This window comes from Phyllostomus discolor, chromosome 4, assembly GCF_004126475.2.
Source record: "Phyllostomus discolor isolate MPI-MPIP mPhyDis1 chromosome 4, mPhyDis1.pri.v3, whole genome shotgun sequence".
Taxonomy (NCBI): Eukaryota; Metazoa; Chordata; class Mammalia; order Chiroptera; family Phyllostomidae; genus Phyllostomus; species Phyllostomus discolor.
Genome location: NC_040906.2, coordinates 2,667,327 through 2,686,624, shown reverse-complemented (window position 1 = coordinate 2,686,624; position 19,298 = coordinate 2,667,327). Strand labels below are relative to the sequence as shown.

Below are 19,298 nucleotides of genomic sequence, written 5' to 3'. Positions count from 1 at the left end.
GCATTGCGGGTCCACCCCACCGAGAAGGGTGTGCCCCGCCCAGGTCACTCCCCGGTCCCCGCCAGGAGGTGCACGCTCTCGAGGTCGGAGCAGAATGCCCGGTTAGCTCCGGGAGCATGTGGACCCCCGCTCTGCGCCCAGCACGTCTCCAGGCCGACAGGAAACCCCGATCTCTGCCTAATGGGGACTTACGGCTCCAGGAGGTGCGGGTGTGCGCCCTGCGGAATGAATGGGGGGCGGTAAGGGTTTCGTTCTCAGGCGAAACGTTCTTAGAAGTGAGTGGCACACCCTCTCCACCCAGCCCTCTCCTCCGAGGCAAAAAACAGAAAAACAAAAACAAAAAAACCCTATTGGTTCTCCAAACTGCTTCTGGGAGCTGCAGAGCCTCCCCTTGTCAGCTTGGTCGGGGCTCCCCGGCAGCGTGGTTCATGCACCCTGGAGCGGCAGCGGGGCCCTCGGCTGGGGCTGGGGCAGGGGCACACAGCCTCATGGCTGCGTCATTTTCTTATCAGCCACCTGAGGCGTATTTCCCTAAGCAACAGAGGGCGCTGGCAGGAGGAGGCCGGCGGGCACGTGACGTGAGCCCGCGGTCTTCTGGTGCAGGCACGGAGGGGGTTTGGGACGGAGCCCTGCTGGCGTGGGCATGCCCGCCGACCGAGGGGCGTCTCCACTCCAGTTAGCGCTCGTCGGGGGTCTCCAGTGGTGGTCTGCTGTCCGTGTCTAGTCCTCGGGCACTGCCAGGCCGTAGGAAGAAAAAAATATGTATTTTGCTTAGAGAAACAACAGAAAGGTTCCTTTAAAATAAAATTTTAAGTCGTCCGTGAGCGTCGCGTGAACTCACATGAAAAGCTGTAGCTTCCACAAAATTGGGCGACGTGCGGTAATTGGGGGTCGTTAACGCTAAGTGATTCCAGCTCCTCCGACTTAGCACAAAGCCGTCATTTGCGCGGTTCTCCTTCCCTCCTTGGTCTCCTGTGCGGAGCCGGGGCTGTTAGTAATTACGGGGGGAGTGGATCGCACCGCACCTCGTCTGGCCAGCCCGGGGGCGTGGGGGTCCTCGTCAGTGGCTCCCAGGCACTGTGAAGGAGCCTCCGGTGAGTCAGAGCCCAGCCCAGCCCTGCCGCTTCCGTGCGTGGCTCAGGACGGGCAGCCCTTGAGACCGGAGGAGCTGGGTGGCGGCGCCCCGCCTGCCAGTCCGGGGGCCCAGTACCGGGAAATCGCCAGTCCTCGAACGTGGGCATCGGCAGGCCGCATTCAGCAAGGGGCCGCACCGCACAGTGTCTCAGGTTCATGTGCCAGTGTCCTTGTCCCCATTAGCGCTTTGGTGCCAGAGGTTCCTGGTCCCGTCCCTTCTCCTCTCTGCAGTCCGGAGCTGGCCGCCAACCCCTGCCATGGGCGCATGTGAGCGCAATCTTCGTTCCCAGGGTGAACCGGCAGCACCACCCCCGCTCCTCCGGGGCCACCGCAGGGGTCGTCTGGCAGTTCGGGGCCGGGTCTCCGTGCCACCTCTCCCTGCCCCCTCCAAAGTCCCGGCCCTTCTGACCTGCAGACGGCGCCCTCCAGCCAGGGCGGTGACGAGGTTCACGCCCTTCTGCGTGTGTGTGTCCACCGTCAGCTGTCCCCCAGGCCACCGCTCGCTGTGGCGTTCATGTAGCAGTCTTGTCTCTCACCGCGTGGGCTGGGCCTCCTCCGGCACCGTCACGGGAGAGTGTTGTCCTGCCCACGGCTTCCTGTGCCCGGCCCGCTGGCGTTCCTGCCGGCCCAGGCTGAGGCTCAGAGAGGGAGAGTTCCAGGGAACTTTTGAGGGCCTAAGTGAGGGGAGATGGGTCTCGCCGTCTGCACTCAGGCCGGCGGTCAGCTTGCACCGGGTCTGAGACAGTGCAGCGTGGGGTTTGTGTCCGTCGTGACCTGCACGTGCATTCGCAAACGTCTGGGACCGCGCAGAGCCAGGAGGCAGCCACAGCGGGCGCTGGGACTGGCGCCCTGGACCGGGGAGGCCGCCACTCACCGGGTCAGCGTCATGGTGGAGCAGAAAACACTCACACGGCGCTTGCACCCCGCTGCCTCTTTGTCCGGTAGCAGGTGCCATTCCAATGTTAAAATTACCGTTTCTGCACCCTGCTCGGCTGGCTCAGCCTCTTGGAGTGTGGGCCACACGCCAGACGGTTGGGGGTTCAACCCCTGGCACGGAAGCAGCTGTCGGTGTTGCTCACATCAGTGTTTCTCCCTCTCTCCCCCCTCCCCTCCCCCCGCCTTTCTCTCTAAAATCAACAAACATATCCTGGGGTGAGGACTTCTTAAAAAGAAAAAAAAGTAAAGTCCTGGTGAAAAATAAATAACAGTGTAAAAATCAAAATAAGTTAGCCTATGTTTACATGGAAGGAACTATATTCCTAAGATCTTTTTCCTAAAACACTGAATTTCTCAGCAAAAACAAAGATGAGCCAGAAAAATGTAGACTCTCAAGCCAGCCCACGCGCAGTGCGTGAGAAGCACGGCCTGCTGGGAAGGCCCGAGGTGTGGCCTGGGATCGGAGCACCAGCCCGTTTGCTGGGACCCCCTCCGCCTCCCCTCGAGGCGAACCCGGGCAGCCACGGGCCCTGAACCTGAGATGTTATCGATGGCCCTGCAGTTGTGCTTCCCTGTTGAAAAGCTCCCGCACACGTGGCCGTGGAGCAATCAATGGCCCCGGAGACAGATGCACAGACCGGGACCCCGGTTTCAGCCGGAAGACAGCCATCTGCTTGAGGAGCAAAAAAAGGCGTGACGCTTTACACGTTGAAATTGATTATTTCATCAATAGGTTAATGGAAAACCGGGCCGCGAGTTCACTTCCTGCCTAGACACCCACACGGTAAGCGGAGAGCAGAGTGTGAAAAATGGAAGGCATAAAGCAGGTGGGAAGGAGGTTTGCTGGCCCGAGCTCCCCCCTCGGAGGGCCAGGCCTCCCTTCTGCCTATTTATATGTAAATGTCCCACCGAGGTGAGTTCCAGGTGAGGGGTGCAGCTGCTCAACTCAGCGGCTGCGACTCTCTGAACTTGTGAGTTCCGGGCCGGCGAGCCAGAGCTTCAGCTACTGAAGTGACGGAGCACAGGGACTTCGGTCGTGAACGGGCCGGTCGTCCCTGAGAAGCCTGGCAGTGGTGCATGGAGCAGCTGTCTCTAAAAGAAGCACTTGAAAGGGATTCGATTAGTTCCCAGACTCGAAGGCCTGACGTCTGTACTGGAGGGTACCCGAAGCCCCCTCTCCCAGGGGTGCTGTTTCCGGGGACGGGTACCTTATAAAGACCCGGAGGATGCAGAGATGAGGGACACCTCTCTGCCCCTAGAAAGTGAAACTTAGACCCAACGCTGCAGAGGGGCCTCCGTCACCAGACTTCAGTGCCTGCTGGTTCACAGGTTACATTTCTTCTTCTTTGTTGCTTTCAAGCTACAAAGTAACTCTCAGGTGTTTAGTAAAAGCTTAACCTTTTAAATGAGGGGAGGAGGAAGTGACAGCTAGCTGCTCTTCTCATCATCATATAAAGTTCGGCCCCTGAATATGCAGCGCTGTGCTGTTGCAGAATTGCATTCGCTTCCTTAAACGTCCGTGTTCCGTGCGTGCATTTCACGTTGTCACTCCAAGGAAAGGCGGTGTGCCCCTAGTGCTCGCCATTCACGCCGGCGGCGGAACTGCTCACAGAGACCCGGCCCTCACCCTGGGTCTTCGAACTTGGGGCCCCAGAGCGCACCCACACACTTCGAGGTTGAGTGTCCGGCCTCGAAGCCCCCAGCAGGCAGGCCCAGCCAGCGCGTCCTGCGTCAGGAGTGGGCTGGCGTCAGTCCTGACCACTGGCCACCGCAGGCCGTGTTGCCGTGCCATGAGCTCCAGATGCCCCTGTGGAAATGCAGGCACCTGCCCTCCCCCCGGCCCCAGGTGAGCACCCCTTGCCTGCACTGGGTGCAGGGTCGTCCAAAAAGAGCCCAGTGGGAGGTCTGACTGGTTTCTGTTCCTGGCCGTGGGAGTGGAGAGAGACCGGTAGTCTGGTTAGGGTCCTGCACCGACCGTGCGCCCTGAGTCCAGGGTGGTGGGGCCGATGAATCGTGTCAGGGCATGGGGACGGGCTCTGCCCGTGTTGGGTTGCTTCTGCATTTGACGTCCGAACCCAGGGGTCCTCTGCTGGTAACTTAGTGTTTGGTTTTTCTTTCTGACGCTTTCCTCAGCGAACTGAGTGCTGAGGGGGGTTGCCTGTGTGGTCTTTGGGGTCCTCAGGGCCCCACCCAGAGCCTCCTACAGCCCTGGAGGGGCTGCCGCCCTTCACCAGCCGCCAGGTGGTAGCAGACTTGTGCCGCTGTGGGTTACTGTGCAGGCCCAGCGGCGCAGAGGGGCAGACGATCTCCGTCTGGCGGGAGCTCGGGGTGGGAAGACCTCCACTCCGCCACACACCGGGGGCTGCCCATCTCCGGGGTCTCTTGCTCTATCCTGCTGGCACCGTAGCTCCTTCAAAAGATGCCACCAGCCCCCAAGGAAAAGGCCAGCTTTGCATTGTTGGGCGTAGCCACGAGGAAAACCCAGCAGGGGAAAACCCACCGGTGGGTGCGTGGGCTTCTTTGCCAGGCGTCTGCTTGATCTGGGGCAAAGCTAACCGGGCGCACCTCCACCCTGCCCCAGTCGCCCTGCCCCAGGTCCCCCAGCCGTCGGCGGGCGGGGGGGTGGGGGGAGCAGGGCCCGGCGGGGACCCACCAGCGCCCACTGCCTCTCGGGAGCTGATGGAGGTGACATCGAGTGCTACTTTGACATTTCTTTTCTCCCCTTTTCATTTGATTTCTTCTCCTTTTTGTTTTCTCTCTTTCCCCCTCTCCCCTTTCTGCTCTCGGGATGCAGCCAAACGCAAAGCATGGAAACTAAACCGTGTTGGTAGCCTGCGAAATATATACAGCAGCAGCAGCACCAACACCGAAGGTAACGCCGCCGCCCCTCCTCCGCGGCCCGCCGGCGCCCCGCCCCCAGGGCCTGCCGGCGCCCCCCCGCCGCGCAGCTGCGGAAGTGCAGCCCCCACACCGCATGCACCGTGTCGTGTTGGCACATTCGTCCCTGTGGCCCCTCCATCTTTCTGTGTGTGTGTTCCAGTTTACCATTCGTGTTCCTTTCAGCTTACTTAAATTTTGACCTTTCCCTCCAGTCGTAGACTAGTGATGTTTAAATTACTGCAGAAACCTATTTTCTCCTTTTTTTTTCCTTTTGCTTTATACATGTGGGCACTCAATGTAATATTTCCCAAGTTATTACAGTTTTTAAAAGTGTTAGTATCAGGTGTAATGATCTGTAGCCAAATACAATAGTGTGCCGTGACATTTAAGTAACAGTCTTAATTTGTTTTGCGGACGCATTCTCCATAATGCTCCGCGCAGCTCCGATCCAGAGGCGGCCGGCCCGGGTCATTTGCATGGGCTGCTCTTGCTTGTAAATTCCGTGTACTGTTGTGTTTCTAAAGGTCGTCTGGTGCCAAAGTTCACAAATTGACTCGCGCTGCCTCTTTGCGGCGAAGACAGCCGTCACTGCTTTTGTATAATGGCAGATTGAATTTTCCCCCACCTTCATTTGAACAACACAATTATAAATTGCCTTTTTTTTTTCTGATTACAAATGTCAAGGGTCAGGATTATTTCAATGCCAGGCAGCGGGGAGAGGCGCGCCACCGCCGCCCGAGCCCGGCGGAGGAGGCGGGCGCCCGGCGCGCCATGCAAAACAGGCCGCGCGCCGGCAGTCGCGGAGTAATAGGGGGGGCGTCTCGTTTTTTCACTTAAGTGCCGAATGGGTCAAGTACCAGCAGGCTCGCGCCCTAACACTAATTGACTTATTTGGGGATGATTATAACTGTAATATTTTCCTTAATGTCACCGTTTTCTGGGCTGTTGATTTTAGCGATTGCCGAACGGTGGCATTAAATCTCTTGTAAATTTTAAATCGCACGGTGTTTCTGTAAACAAGTCCGTCTCCTCGCATCCCGGCCATTAACCTTCGCTGATTTATGTCGCCGCCCTCCTCTCCTTCCTTCCCCGACGACTCCGGTCTCGCCGCGCAGCGCCCTGCCCTCGGTGGCCTGAAAAACAGAAGTACGTTTCCCTGCTGCCTTGTTAAAGACCAGTATTTTCATCGTGAGTTTTTTTCTGTTCCTCAAGGGGAGGTCGTCTTCTGCTAAGGTGACGTGGAGCTCAGCCCTCGTGGTATCCTCCCGCAGGGCACTCCCTCACGGAAGACACCGTGAGCGACAGAAGGGATAGAATTTCAGAACCAGTCCCATTCAGCGTCGTTTTTGCTGCGTTTTCAAGGCTATTGACTCATTCACTCTCTTTTCATGTTGGTTTTTCAGCTTCAGGTGCATATCATTTCACTGTGTTCAAATCAGATGTGTTTCCTTCTGTACGTGTGGGCATGTATCGCAACACACCTGGTCACCGACTTCCGGCCTAGACACCTGAGCCGTGGCACGCAGTCCCCCACGGGGCTGCACGTGGAGGGCGGGGGGGGGGGGTGCAACATCCCCCCCCCCCCCCCCCCCGAGACGTGCAGACAGGGCTACCCGGGACGCTGGGGGGCCGGAGCTCGCCCCAGGCTCCACATGTGCAGAAGTGGGGCCTTCGCAGCCTCCACCGGTCAGGTAGCCCGCCACACCCGCCCTGCCGGGCACCCCAGGCCGGGAGGGACCGTGACGCAAGCCGCCCCAGAAACCTGCAAACTCGGGGCTGCTCAGTCGATTGCCAACAGCTACCAAAGGCGGCCCTGGGGACAGCGGACTGAGGGACGACCCGGAAGCCGGTTCCCCCTCACCTCTTCCTTCGTGTCTGTCCAGGGCTCAATCGCTTTGCGCACCTCCAGCTGTGAGCGACACGCCCCTCTCCACTCACTCCGGGTCTCCGTTAAGATTGACGTCTGCAGGCGCACAATGTCATCTCCCACGGCTTTTAGTAGCTGGTCGCTGAAGCCGTGCGCTCACGCAGGTGCCCAGAATGCCTCCCCATCGCCCGCCTTTGGACGGGCGTCGCCCCACGGCATCCTGTCTGTCTGTGAAGGACTGTTTACGGAAACTCGCGTCCTGAGCTGCCAACTCCTGTCGGGGCCGAGGCCTCGAGTGGCGCGCTGCATGGGCCGCCCCCGATGGAGCAGCTTTGAAGCGGTCCACGAAGTGCCCACCAAACACCGAGACGCAGCTGGGAGAGGGGCAGAACTCGAGTTTCCCGGCATGAGGGGCGGGCACCCGCTGCCAGCCAGGCCCTGCCCCTCACCACTGGTCATCGGCGCAGCGGGGGGGTGGGGACATCTGCATCCCCTGCTCGGACACCACGGGACGGGCCCGGGGCCTCAGGTTGATGCGGACGGGCAGGACCGAGATTGGAGCCGGAGCTCCGGCCCCAAGCCCTTCCCCGCCGGCGCCCACGCCACCCCGGGCCCTGGACTGCGTCCTCGTCGGGTCTCCACGGCGCCCAGCCCGGCCGGCGCGGTGTGACAATGGGAACCTGGGGCTGCAACGCGTCGGGCGGTTTCCCGCAGGACAAGCAGCAGCACGTTCCGGAGAACAGACGTGTGTGCGGGTCTCTGGGCTCCGGGGCGGGCCCCGGTCCTCGGAGTGGCTGTCGGGAGCGGAGGGGGACAGATGGAACCAGACTGAATGGAGAAACACACCTGCAAGCCCAGAAAACAGGCAAAAATACATCCTCTTTCGCTTTTTTCTGTCCACTCGGGCTAATTGTCTCTGATACCAAGGCAGAGACATTACGTATAATATTGCTCTAATTTTTAAATCTTTGTTACTTGATAAGAGTTCAACTCCTTCCCAAGGTGGGTGGACTCTTAAGTTCCTCCAGCAAGATCAAGCCTCCGTGTGTCCGTCTCCAGGGCCTGTGGGGCGGGATTCCCGGGTCCGCACCTGCCTCCCACCCCCAGGGGAAGCCGTCTTGGCCTGGGTGCTGGGAGACCGAGGGAGGCCCAGGTCCCTGGTGAACACGCCTCCGAGGAAGAGCCGAGAGAACTGAGCCGAAGGGCGACGTTGTGCAGGAGGAGCCGGGGCGGGGAGCCCACCCCCACCCCCACCCCCACCCCGAGAGACTGCAGGGTCGCACAGCACCCAGGGGCCTGTCCTCAGGCCACACCGTTCCCTCACAGCTGCCGACGGGCCGGGGATCGTGGCTGTGTGCGTGGGCTGAGCAGGTGGACTCCCTGCTGTTACAGAAGCAGCGCGTCAGCGGGGAAGAGAGGGCACCCTCGGGAACAAGGGGCGTCTCGGGCGTCAGCCGCCCACACTGGGTCGGATGGGCCGCCAGACGCTGTAGAGGACGGAGGTGAGGCCGGCCCGAAGTCCCCATCCGGGCCGTCCAAGAAGACCCTTCCTGTGGCTCCAGAACTTGCCCCGGAGACCGGCCTGGGACGCCTCTGTTCTAGGTGCTTCCCCCCCGCCACGGAGGTGGACCGGGGTCCCTGGGCACTGCGGTTCCCCGCGGGCCCTGCCGTGGAGGAGCGAGTCTTCTAGAGAAAGCACACGGTGGGCCCGGGGAGGCTCTGTGGACAAGACTCGGCAGGAGGACGGTTTCCTGGCTTCCTGTCCTGCAGGTCCCTGGGCACCTCTGAGGGAAGTCGTCACCCATCTCCACATCTTACAGAAGGAGAGGCCCAGGCAGGGAGGAGGGTGGTCAGGAGCCCCTGAAGAGCACATGGAGACCAGGCTGGGCTCCAGGGTCAGCGCCGCCACCAGACCCTGGCCGTGGGCAGTCTCGAGCAGGGGGCCCACGTAGGCTGGAGCGGGGCCCCGATGCCCAGCAGACAGCAGTCCCGGCCCCAAGGGCGTGGCCAGTGGAGCTGTTCTTCCGAAGGGCCCCCCCCCCTCCAGTTTGTGTGTGAACCCAGCCCCTCCCCCGATGGCCCAGTGGCCGGCCCAGGGACCCCACCCCCACTGCCCTCCACACTCAGACGAGGCTCCCCTTCACTCACCCGTCTCCTCCTCCCCGTCAAACGGTGGTTCTCAATCAGAAATGCAGCAAACCCTGCATGTGTGAGTGGTGGTGTGGACCGTGGTTTGCGCCCAGGCGGCCTTGGTCCACCCCTCACACCCCCACCTCTTCGCCTTAGGCCGGCCACTGAATGTGCACCCTGTGCCTCAGTTTCCCCACCTGTACACTGGGGACATGCCCCCTGCTGTGGGGATGGCCAGACTGGAGTAAATACCCAGAGGCATGCAGCGCAGCGCCCCCTGCCTGCCACCGGTGGTACCTGCCTCGCGTCTAGAGGGCCACGCACGTTCCTGCCATTCGAACCCTCGAGGGTCACTCGCAGAGCAGGGAGCAGGGAGGTCCCCCAGGGAGTGTCCGTCCCAAGGTGCCGGGGGTTTGCAGCCGAGCCGCTTTCCCCCAGGCCGTGGCTCTCTCTGCACCCCGACGGGCCGCTCTGCAGGTCTCGCGGTCACCAGGTCTCAAGGTCACCACGTCTCGTCTCCCCCACTCGGGGCTCTTCCCCCAGACAGGAGACAGCGACACCTGCCCCGAAGCGTAACTGAAGAGGCTGGGCGAGGCCTGCAAAGCCCCCTCCACAGAGCCGGGCCCGTGCATCAGGCTCTACGGCGTCCTTGTTAGATTGTTAGAGACTCAAGTGACGCAGAAGCAGCTCTGAGAGCACACCTGGGGCCGTGCTCCAGCCCCGTGGGACAGGTCCAAGTCAGGCAGGGTCAACGAGGGGGCCCCGGCCCGTGGGAACGACACTCACTGACGTCAGTGCAGACCTGGGAACCTTTTCACGTGAAGTGTCTCCAGCACCGACTCGGGGGGGAGAGAAGGAAGATCGCCAGGTCCTCCCAGCCCCCAGCTCTCCAGAGGACAACGCTGATTCACCCAAGCACTGCGCAGGGAGCCCCGGGTGGCTGCATCTCCCGATGCCCACGCTGGGCTCCGAGCAGAGGAAGGAGCCCTGGGCTGGCCCCACGGGGCCGAGCCCCCGGCTGACTCTGACAAGTGACGGCTGGGAGTGAGGGTGAGTGACAGCAGCAGGGCACCGCCCAGTGGCTGCGTGGATTAGAAGGATGCCTCTAGCTTCTCTCTCTAAACACAGAGCTCGGACCACAGGCGAGTGCCAGGAAAGTGTGGACACGCCCATCTTCCACATCCTGAGACGTTTTCAGCTTTGGATCCGATGATTTCTTGTTTCAGGAGCTGCTTCTAGATGCTCCCCTCGATTTAAGAAGCGCATGGCACCCCACAGCTCCGGGAGGCAGTCTAGTGGGCTGGGGTTGCCGGCCGCCCGGGGCTCACACGGCCGTCCCAGCCCTTGCCGGCATGTCCGGAAGACACAAACCGCCTTCGTGTTGGGGAGAACCTGCCTGCCTGCGACCACACTGGGCAGCGGGCGTTCCTGACTCTGTGCCACCCCACCAGGGACCGGCTCCTGCACCGCACGGCCCTGCCCGTGCGCTGGACTGAGCGCAGCGCACCGCCCGCGGGATGCTGGGCCGGGCAGAGACGAACACGGAGTTCACGGCCCGCAGAGGTGCTCGCCCGAGGACCAGGCAGACACGGTTTTCTCTCTTCGTCCAAAATAAGCAACTTTCTCGAGGGGGAGGGGCTGCACTGAGGTGGTGCTTCTGCACGGTCTCGATCCGCATTCTTCCAGTTCCCCTTTTACTGCAGAAATTGAAGAAAAGTTGAAAATATTTTATTTTCTATTACCGTGGGTCTTGGCTGAAACCTTAAATGTGTGTGGCTTTCATCAGAACTGAGGAAACTATCTAAACCACCCTCCTCTGCAGCGTGCGCGCCAACCGCAGAAACCTGGAGCGTGTGCCCAACGCAGGGCTCAGACGGTTAGCAGGAGAGCCCGGGCTGCAGGCTCACTTCCTGTCCCCTGGGTGGGGGCGGGGAGGGGCCGAGATTGGTGCAGACCTAGCGGATACATTGCGTCTCGGCTTCCAGCCTGCAAATTGGCAGTGCTTCCCTGGAGGCTTGGGGTGAGAAGGATCCTGAGGCTGCACCGGGCTCCCCGGGACTGGCTGTGAACGAACGTCTTCCCGTCGGAGAGAGGGAGAGCCGGCACGCCCTGGTCATCCCAGGCCGGCTGGGGCTTCCCTCGCAGGTGCGCTGACCGCATGAGGGTGGGATTCGGGGCCCCAGGTAGGAGAGGCAGGTGTGTGCAGTTAAGGGGCACCCAGAGCGGGCACCCAGGATCTGAAGGACAGCAACATGGGGATTCGGGGGAGGCTGGGAGACACCACTGGCAACGCTGACGTGTTAATGAGGGAAAACAGCGTGGCCTGGGGTTTGCGCTGCCTCTCACACGTGCGTGGGGGCGCTGTCGAGTCCCCAAGACAGATGCCCTCATTGCGCAACAGGGGAGGTCCACAGCGGAGAGGGGGGGCTACTTCCTGCAGGCCTCGGCTCCTTCGCCAGGAGGTCGTCTTCACAGTGACCGTGTGGAAGCCAACTCGGGGTCCTGTGCGTCACCTCCGCAAGTGGACACGTCCACCGCCCTGCTGAGCATGGTCACATCTGCCCAGTTTTCCGATGGCACATTTTCATCATGTGTTCGACCTCAGATACGTCGGGGGGTCTGGGCTCAGCCTCCGCCTCGGGTCCACGAGGGCCGTGTTCGGCGGTCTCTGCAGACGTGGCGAGTCCTCGGTTCCGGAGAGGAAGGCTCCTGCGCCGTCGCTGGGTGTGCCGCTGGGCGCTTCTCGCAGACATCTGTGAGCCGCCCGCCCGCCCACCCACCCCAGCGGGGAACGGGGGTCTGGTGCCTTGAGACCTCGGCAGAAGCGCCAGGTGGTCCTCCTCTTCCCCGGACCACCCCGAGGACCGCCGGATGCGCCCGTCCGTCCCGTCTCCACGTCCGCCCGCTCCCCCAAAATGCGCCCTCGGCCGCCACCGCCTGCTGGAGACAACTTCCGCCCGTGAAGCAGTTGCAGCTGCTTTGAGCCCTTTAACCCTTTGCTGGGATCCCGCGAAAATAATTGATGACTGATTGGCCCATTAACCTTTAAAAAAAAAAAAGTTTGACAGCCCGGACTTGCGTAATGAGGAAGGCTTCCTCCTGAAACCCGTCTGACGGCGGAGTCACCGGCCCCTGCGGAGGCGAAATGAGCCCCGCGGGGCCTCGTCTGCATAGAAACTGGACGCAATTAGTGTGATATCCGGGACTATTAACGTCGTTGGGGATAATTGGGAAGGCTGGTTTCGACAAGTTCATGGTGCTAAAATACTGTTATGGTGGACCTGGCCACGGCCGACCATGACACGCGGGAGACGGTTCACGTCCCGGGAGCCCAGTCACAGAACTCCACGGCCCAGCGGGCCCTGGAGGGTCACGCGGGGAACCAGAGCACGCCCCTTCCTTCGCGGCCGTGGCCTTGCCGGGACTTTCAGGCCGCGCTGTCGGGGCCCCAGGGCTGGAATTCTGTGGACTGAGAGTGTCTCTCCGCCTAAGAAACACCCCTCCCCTGTATCTGTAACGCTTAGATGCGAGTCCGCTGTCCTGGGTCCGGTGCGTCGGCTCGGTTCCTGCCCACATGGGCAGGCGTGTTTGGAGCGGCTGCCTTCCTAGGGCTCGCCGGGAGCCCTGGGGCTCGGCAGCCCCAGGCCCCCGCAGCCCTGCTCCTTCGGGGTCGCTGGATGCTGGACTCGGGGTTCCCTCTGGCACCCGACCGCGGTTCCATCTGTTGAGCCGCCCAAGCGTCCGCGCCTTGTGGTCGCCTTCCCTTTCGGAGACGCTCGGCCCCTCATTCTCACAGCTCTGGTTTCTTGACTCATGGGTGTGGTTTGGGTGGGGAGAGAGCGTGGGCTTGGGGCTCAGCTGTTATGCCTTATGTGGTTCTAGCAAGGCAATGAAAAGCCCACTTTGTAGGGGAGGCCCCGCCCCGCCATGTCCTGTGCATTGTGTTGCCGGGCAACCTGAGGCAGGTGCAGGCCGGGGGTGCTGGTGAGCAGCACGGGCCGGGCAGACGGCGGTGGGAAGACGGAAGCGTCTGGGGGATTTTGGAGTGTTATGACCCGAACCAGCACCGCAGCCAGGAGCGGGAGCCCGTGAGGACCGCCGCCGGTCTGGTTTGCGAGTGTTAATTTGACATGAGGACCGAGTATCCGAGGACTGTCTCTGTGCATGTTTCAGATCCCCGAACGATGGGATGGGGGTGTCAGGCACGCAGATGCGAGGGCGGTCCTCGGGTGTCAGACGTGGTTCCAAGGCCAGGAAGACCACTCGAGCTGCGCAGGGGGAGCAGGCGGCGGGCAGGCTGCAGGGGTGCTGAGTGAGCGTCCTTGTCTGGAGGTCAAGGGCTCCTGGTGAGGGGGGTCCGGAGAGCCCTAGAGCAGCAGGGAGCCCGGCAGAGGTCAGGGGTCACGTGGGGCGAGGGTGCCGGGCAGCCGAGAGCGCGGGGCCCGTGCAGACACGAGTGAGCTGTGCGGCGGCGTGCAGGCAGCTGAGAGGGTAATGAGCTGCGGCCGTGGGCACCTGGGCGGGTCGGCAGGTCATCACCGTCACTAATAACAACTGCTCACCAGGTGATGCGGCAGCGACCTCACGGCCCAGTGACTGGAAGCTTGGAACCAAATGAGCTGTGGGCCTGCGAGCCCAGCTGGGGGGGGGCTTCCGGTGGTTATTTGTGGCGGTTACGCTGCATCCGTGTGCCGCCACCGCTTGTTTCTATGGCAGGGACGGGGTCGTGAGGACAGAGGGCAGGCGCTGACAGTTACGGGGTGGCCCCTCGGCCGCCTGAGTTAGCTGGAGTCGGTTAGTCAGGGGGGATGCTACAGGATGTGTGACCTCTCCCCGTGGTGGGGATGAGGAAGGGGTCTGGAGGGCCCCGGAGCTTGCTCAAAGAGCTCGGCGGGGCACCCGACCCAGCAGGATTTGAGGCAAGTCCACTCCTCCTCCTGGTCCAGACTGTGGCCTTCACGTCTCCTGGGACTCACCCTCTCCGAGTCTGGGTGCAATGGGATTAAAGCCCTCCCGGAACCCCAGGCACGCCCTCTGCGGCGGTGCACCAGGGCTCACATGCAATGAGAGCTTCACTCTGAGATCGGCGGCTCTGACTTGGTGTGCATCCCACAGACACGGGGCCATCAATAGTCCGTTAGCGCTGGGACTCTCCCGCGTCACCTCGCCTGCGCCCAGCACGGAGCCGCCAACGTCTCACGCTGCTTTTCCTTTTCCTCGTCCCCCAGGCGGGGACGGAAGCCTGGCTGCACCATGCTGGCTGCGGGAACCAGACCGTGAGTGCTCGGGGGTCTGTGGATTCGGCTCCGAGCTCCGGGCCGCCAGCCCCATGCAGCCGGCCATGATGGAGCCCAAGGCCGCTCCTCCAATGGACGCCTTGTGGAGGGGCCGCCGTCGCGCCAAAGCCAGACTGTCACCCCCACCCCACTCTGTGTTTCAGAGCAAGAGGAAAACTTCGAGTTCATCATCGTGTCCCTCACTGGCCAGACGTGGCACTTCGAAGCCACCACGTACGAAGAGAGAGACGCGTGGGTGCAAGCCATCGAGAGCCAGATCCTGGCCAGCCTCCAGTCGTGCGAGAGCAGCAAGAATAAGGTGAGGCCCGCGGCAAGCTGCTGGCCGTGGACGGGGCGTGGGGGCCTAGTGACGGCCCGGGAGGGCGGAGCATCACGGGGCACGGTGACCCGCCAGGCCCCGGCGCACGTTCTGAGCAGGAGGCTGGCGGGGGGCCATGAGACCCACTGTGTGGGCCTCGCACACACACCCCAGGCCCCTCCCCCTGCCCGGTCACGATCCTCAGGCAGAGCGCCCTGGTGCGGTCTTCACTCTCTCGGCTCCCCCCGGGCCTGAAGCACCACCCTTTTTGTCGTGAGCGGTGGACTCTGGTCACGCGTGCGCCCACACTCAGGAGAGAGAGGTGCCCTGTGCCATCCTGCCGAATGCACAGGACTCAGAGCCACGTCAGGTTAGAAACCGACTCTTGGCACAGGTGTGAACAAAAGCACCACCCGCACGCATGTGGTGTGCAAGGGGTTGGGGGTGACACGGTGTTCGCTTTCCACACTCTGCCAGCAAGTCTTGTTGTGCCTTGTTCAGCACTGAGAGCCCGCTGCTTAGCACTGCCCGGCCGGGGACACAGCGGCTTTCGGCTGCGTCAGAAAATGCCCAGCGTACAGTCCCTATACAAACGTCGTTTTTCCCGTTTTCTCTTTCCCATCAGGGATTCCTTCAAATCCGTTATTTTAATGCTTAGATGTTTTTGGCCCCATTTCTGGAACATGTTAGGGTCTTGGAGAGCGTTTTCAAACTAGAGTCAACTCAAAACTAGAGAAAGAATGTTGCCCACCAACCCAGTTTCATTTGTAACAATTTAAAGAAATTCCTGCCCGTGATTTATGTTCAGCTTTGTCATTAAGAAGGGAGCCTGTCTCTCAGAAAGATGGAGTATCTTATTTTATTACCCTCTTTAACCAGGGTAAACCAGGCCGCAGTCATTATTATTATAATGTAATTTGCTTCTCTTTTTAAAAGCGGTTTTACACCCAAGGTGGGCAGAAGCGCTGCCTTTCATTTCCGAGCGCCTCGGCCGCACGAATCCCGCAGCCGCAGCGTGGCTCCCGGAGCTCCCGGCCCCTCGCCCGTGGGGAGCCTCCGCGGCGTCACCCGCCGCCGCCCGTGCAGATGTAGCTGCGGAGCAGGGGCGGGCAGGGCGGTGCTGCCGAGCAGGCAAACACACCTCCAGACCTGCGGTAAAATCGCGGTGGCCCGGGTCAGACTGCAGCCAGGCCACGTCACCGGATTCAGAAGGATCTGGAAGCGTGTCGGCCTTTTCCCTCTCACGCCTCGCCAGGCTCTTTCACTGCCCGTGAAACTCGCGGCCTCACCCTTGGGTCCGACGCACACACCAGCTTTCAGACGCCGCCCCTTTGGGCCTGCGAGTCGGGTCGCTGTCCTGGGCGGACGCACCGGGCACTGAGGGAGCGGGCTCCCCCCAGCCCCCCCCGGGGTGTGGCCGCACAGGTGTGAGGGTGTGTGCAAGGAAGTAACACCCACGAGGAATGAATAGCTCGAGGCCAAAATACTGACTAGGTGAGGACGAGCTACCAGGCACACGAGCTGCAAGGCACGTGAGCTGCCTGCGGATGATCCGGTTGGCAGCAGGGTGGGCACACGCATCCACCCGTACGCTGCCCCGATGACACCGGTGGACAGGGACGGCCGGACACATCCCTGCACATGCGCACACACACACCCACTCCAGGGGCCAGTGGAAACCGTCAAACCCACTTTGAATACTTGGGTATCTAACCGAAGGGCGTGAAACCCCAACCATGCGTTACAAATTATATCAGTAGTAGTATGCAATAAAGCATTTCACATCAAACAGTTAACATGACATAGTTCAGTTTATGAAGAATTCTTAACAAAAATCAAGCTTATTCTACATGGCCTCTGAAATCTATTTGGTTTCACCCATTATATTAAATGCATGCCGGGTCAGCCTTAAAAATGGTACGTACCCTTTTCCCTCACACCTCAACCACCAGGAGTTTCTCCCGAGTGTTAACACCCCTGGGCTCGTGCGGAGCTCCAGCACTGGGTACAATGGAGGAAAATCGGAACATGTAAATAAGGCATCGGCAGTGGAATATTGTGCAGCGGTTAAAACAAAGATGCCGGAGAAAACAGGATGGCAGCAAGAGACCACATCTTACTAAGCTAAAAGGCGGGATTCAAAGCAACATACAGTTCACTGCCTTCTTAAGACTTACTTCCGTGCGTATAGATATGTTTAGAGAAAGGCTGCAAGGACAGTTACCAAAAGGTTAACAAAAAGAAACTTCACGGTGATGATTACATCCTAGTTTGTAGCTTATCAAGTTCCTTCCCTCCTCCTGTAAGTTCTGAACTTGCTCAGACACCCAAGTGTGAGTGCTCGCATCGCCACGGCCGGCCGCACTCACCCTGCCCCGCCTCGCGCCCGCCAGGGACGTCGTTGTTACGGCAACTGAGAACGTCTCCAACAGCATCACCAAGCGTGCGGTGGGCGTGGTCTCCTGGCTGGGACGGTGACGTGTGCCTTCAGGGCAACAGCGAAGCCTTGCCCTTCGCTTATCGGCAGAAAACCCGTTTCTCCTCTACTCTTCACGCCGGGTAGACGGGTAGATGCACACAGTAGAAATGCTATAACCGGTGGCGTCGCCCAGGCGGCGGTGTGGCCCTGGTCGTTCAGGCGGGACCCGGGCAGAGCGGTTCTCACCCGGTGAAGCGAACACGGGGCGCCCCCCTACGGTGCATCCCGGTCGGTTACACTTCATCCTGCGGACCGCGAAGAGGGCGAGGGTTTGGAACCCTTTCCCCGCAGCCGGTTCACTTCGGCCCTGGTGTTGCGAGGGGCCGCGTGGGTTTCCCCGGGGTTCTCATCGCTGGCGTCTGTGTGTCTCCCCCACGTCCAGTCCCGGCTGACGAGCCAGAGCGAGGCCATGGCCCTGCAGTCGATACGGAGCCTCCGCGGGAACTCTCACTGCGTGGACTGCGAGACCCAGAGTAAGTGGGCGCCCTGCGTGGCGGGTGGGGGGGTGGCCTCAGCCGAAGTGCACGGGCCCACGTCTGACGTCTTTGGCTCGGAGACCGTTGGGTCGTGTCCTGGGCGCGGCTGTCACCATTCTGGCCTGGCACCCGGCCCAGCCTCAGAGCGGCTCAGGCTCGTAGGGACCGGTGGTGGCAGCAGTGCTGCGAGCTCTAGGGTTGCTGTGACCGCAAGGTGACTGGGGGGAGGGGGTGGGCTTGGGAACCAGTAACAGATTCTCGCAACAGTTCAGGTGAGCGACACAGGGTCCAAATGCACCAGCGACAGAGGGGACACTGTGTGGAAGCACTGAGCACAGCCCTCCGTGGGGGCGGCGTGCGGGGGCAGAGGGGGAAGACGGGTGCAGCATGGAACTCAGCCGCAGAGGCCACCTGGCGCTGGGCTTGCTGGAGCCTCTCGGGAGCCCTCTGGGCCGTGGGGGACCTGACCGCCCTCGCTCCGCCGGTGCAGGTGGCAGCTCTGCCCACCTCTCAGGACCTATCCTTGGCCTTGAAGACACCCGTCCCCGGGCGCAGTCCCGCATGTTTCCAGCAGCCGCCTGCCGTGGGGGGGGCGGGGGGTCGGCCCGGGCACTGACCGCTGTCCCCGCGAGCCCTCTCCCTTTCCGCCCTGCTTTTCCATCTGCTCCCCACCGCACCGGCTCTGCTTCTGCCTCTGCTCAGGATCCCCACGCTTTCTCGCACCTCTCCCCCCGCCCCTCAGCCCTGTCCTGTGCTTCAGCCCACCCGTTCCTCTTTTGGGAAGCCAGTGTTGAGGCAGGCCCTGGGGCCCAGGGAAGGTGTGGTGGGAAGGCAGCCTGGGTGGGGGCGTGGTTCGGGCGGGGGTCTCCATGAGGCAGTGCGCAGGCTGCCTTGCCTGGTGTCACCCAGCAGCGGGGCTTCCTGCACTTGGGGACAGGCACAGCCCCCAGGAAGGGAGGTTCTCGGGCCGAGGCGGCAGCAGCAGCGGGGAACTCAACCCGGCAGAGGGAAGGCACGCCCGGGGGGCTCCTGGGAGACAGGAGTAACAGGGCAGCCCAGTTCTGATAGGGCCAAGAGAGACTTCGCACTTGACCCGAATGGCCAAGGGTGGCCACCGTGGGTGTTGAGTAGGGGTGGGACGTGGGGGGAGGGGGTTAGGGTTAGGTCTTCTCTGAACGCACTTGTCGTCCTCGGCGCAGTGTCACGAAAGCCCCTTCCCATTTGTGCTGCGGGTCGGGGCCAGGGGCTCGGGGTGGGGCCCCACCAAGGACCTGCCACGCCGGGAGGGCGTCAGGGGGCACTCCTTGCGTGAGGTCGCTGGAAACCGTAGTCTTTCGTCGTGGGGTGCCTCCCTGTTGTCTTTGAAATCTACTGACTTTCCGCCCCAGGACTGATGAAAACTCAGGTGTGCCCGCAGGTGCGGAGGCGGCTGTGAGGGGCGTCCCGGCTTTGGGAACGACCGAGCTGCCCCTCACCAGCGGCCGTCCTCGGCGCACGCCAAGTCACGTGTGTCTTTCCCACGTGTGTGTCTCCTCTCGAGAGCGCTGCTGCTGGAGCTGTGTGGGCAAGTGCATCTCTCTGTCCAAACCGGCGAGCCCAATCGTGTCTCATTTGGGACACTCCGGGGCTCTGCTTCGGCTGGGGCCAGACGTTTAAACGTGCCACCGCACGTTTGATTTCTCCGGACCCCCCAGACAGCAGCCAGTCCTGACCGGGGAGCGTCTTCGGGCCGTGGGACCGGAGGGAGGGAGTCTGGCGGCAAAGCCTACGTGACCCGCGGTTTGCCGCCGAGGCCCAGGGG

The 19,298-nt window shown here is 61.7% G+C and overlaps 1 protein-coding gene across 10 annotated transcripts in view; it reads left to right on the top strand.

The window, feature by feature from the left end:
• The window catches only part of AGAP1 (ArfGAP with GTPase domain, ankyrin repeat and PH domain 1), a 348,436-nt gene that overhangs the window by 290,094 nt on the left and 39,044 nt on the right, over positions 1-19,298 (top strand). For 6 of the 10 annotated variants that reach the window (XM_036022678.1, XM_036022679.1, XM_036022675.1 and 3 more), the window contains 3 exons: positions 4,865-4,942; positions 14,388-14,542; positions 17,404-17,494. In XM_036022678.1, coding sequence (XP_035878571.1) covers positions 4,865-4,942; positions 14,388-14,542; positions 17,404-17,494 — 324 coding nt within the window. The remainder of the gene's footprint in view (positions 1-4,864; positions 4,943-14,387; positions 14,543-17,403; positions 17,495-19,298) is intronic. The other 4 variants (XM_028509859.2, XM_028509858.2, XM_036022677.1 and 1 more) reach the window with 1 other exon arrangement.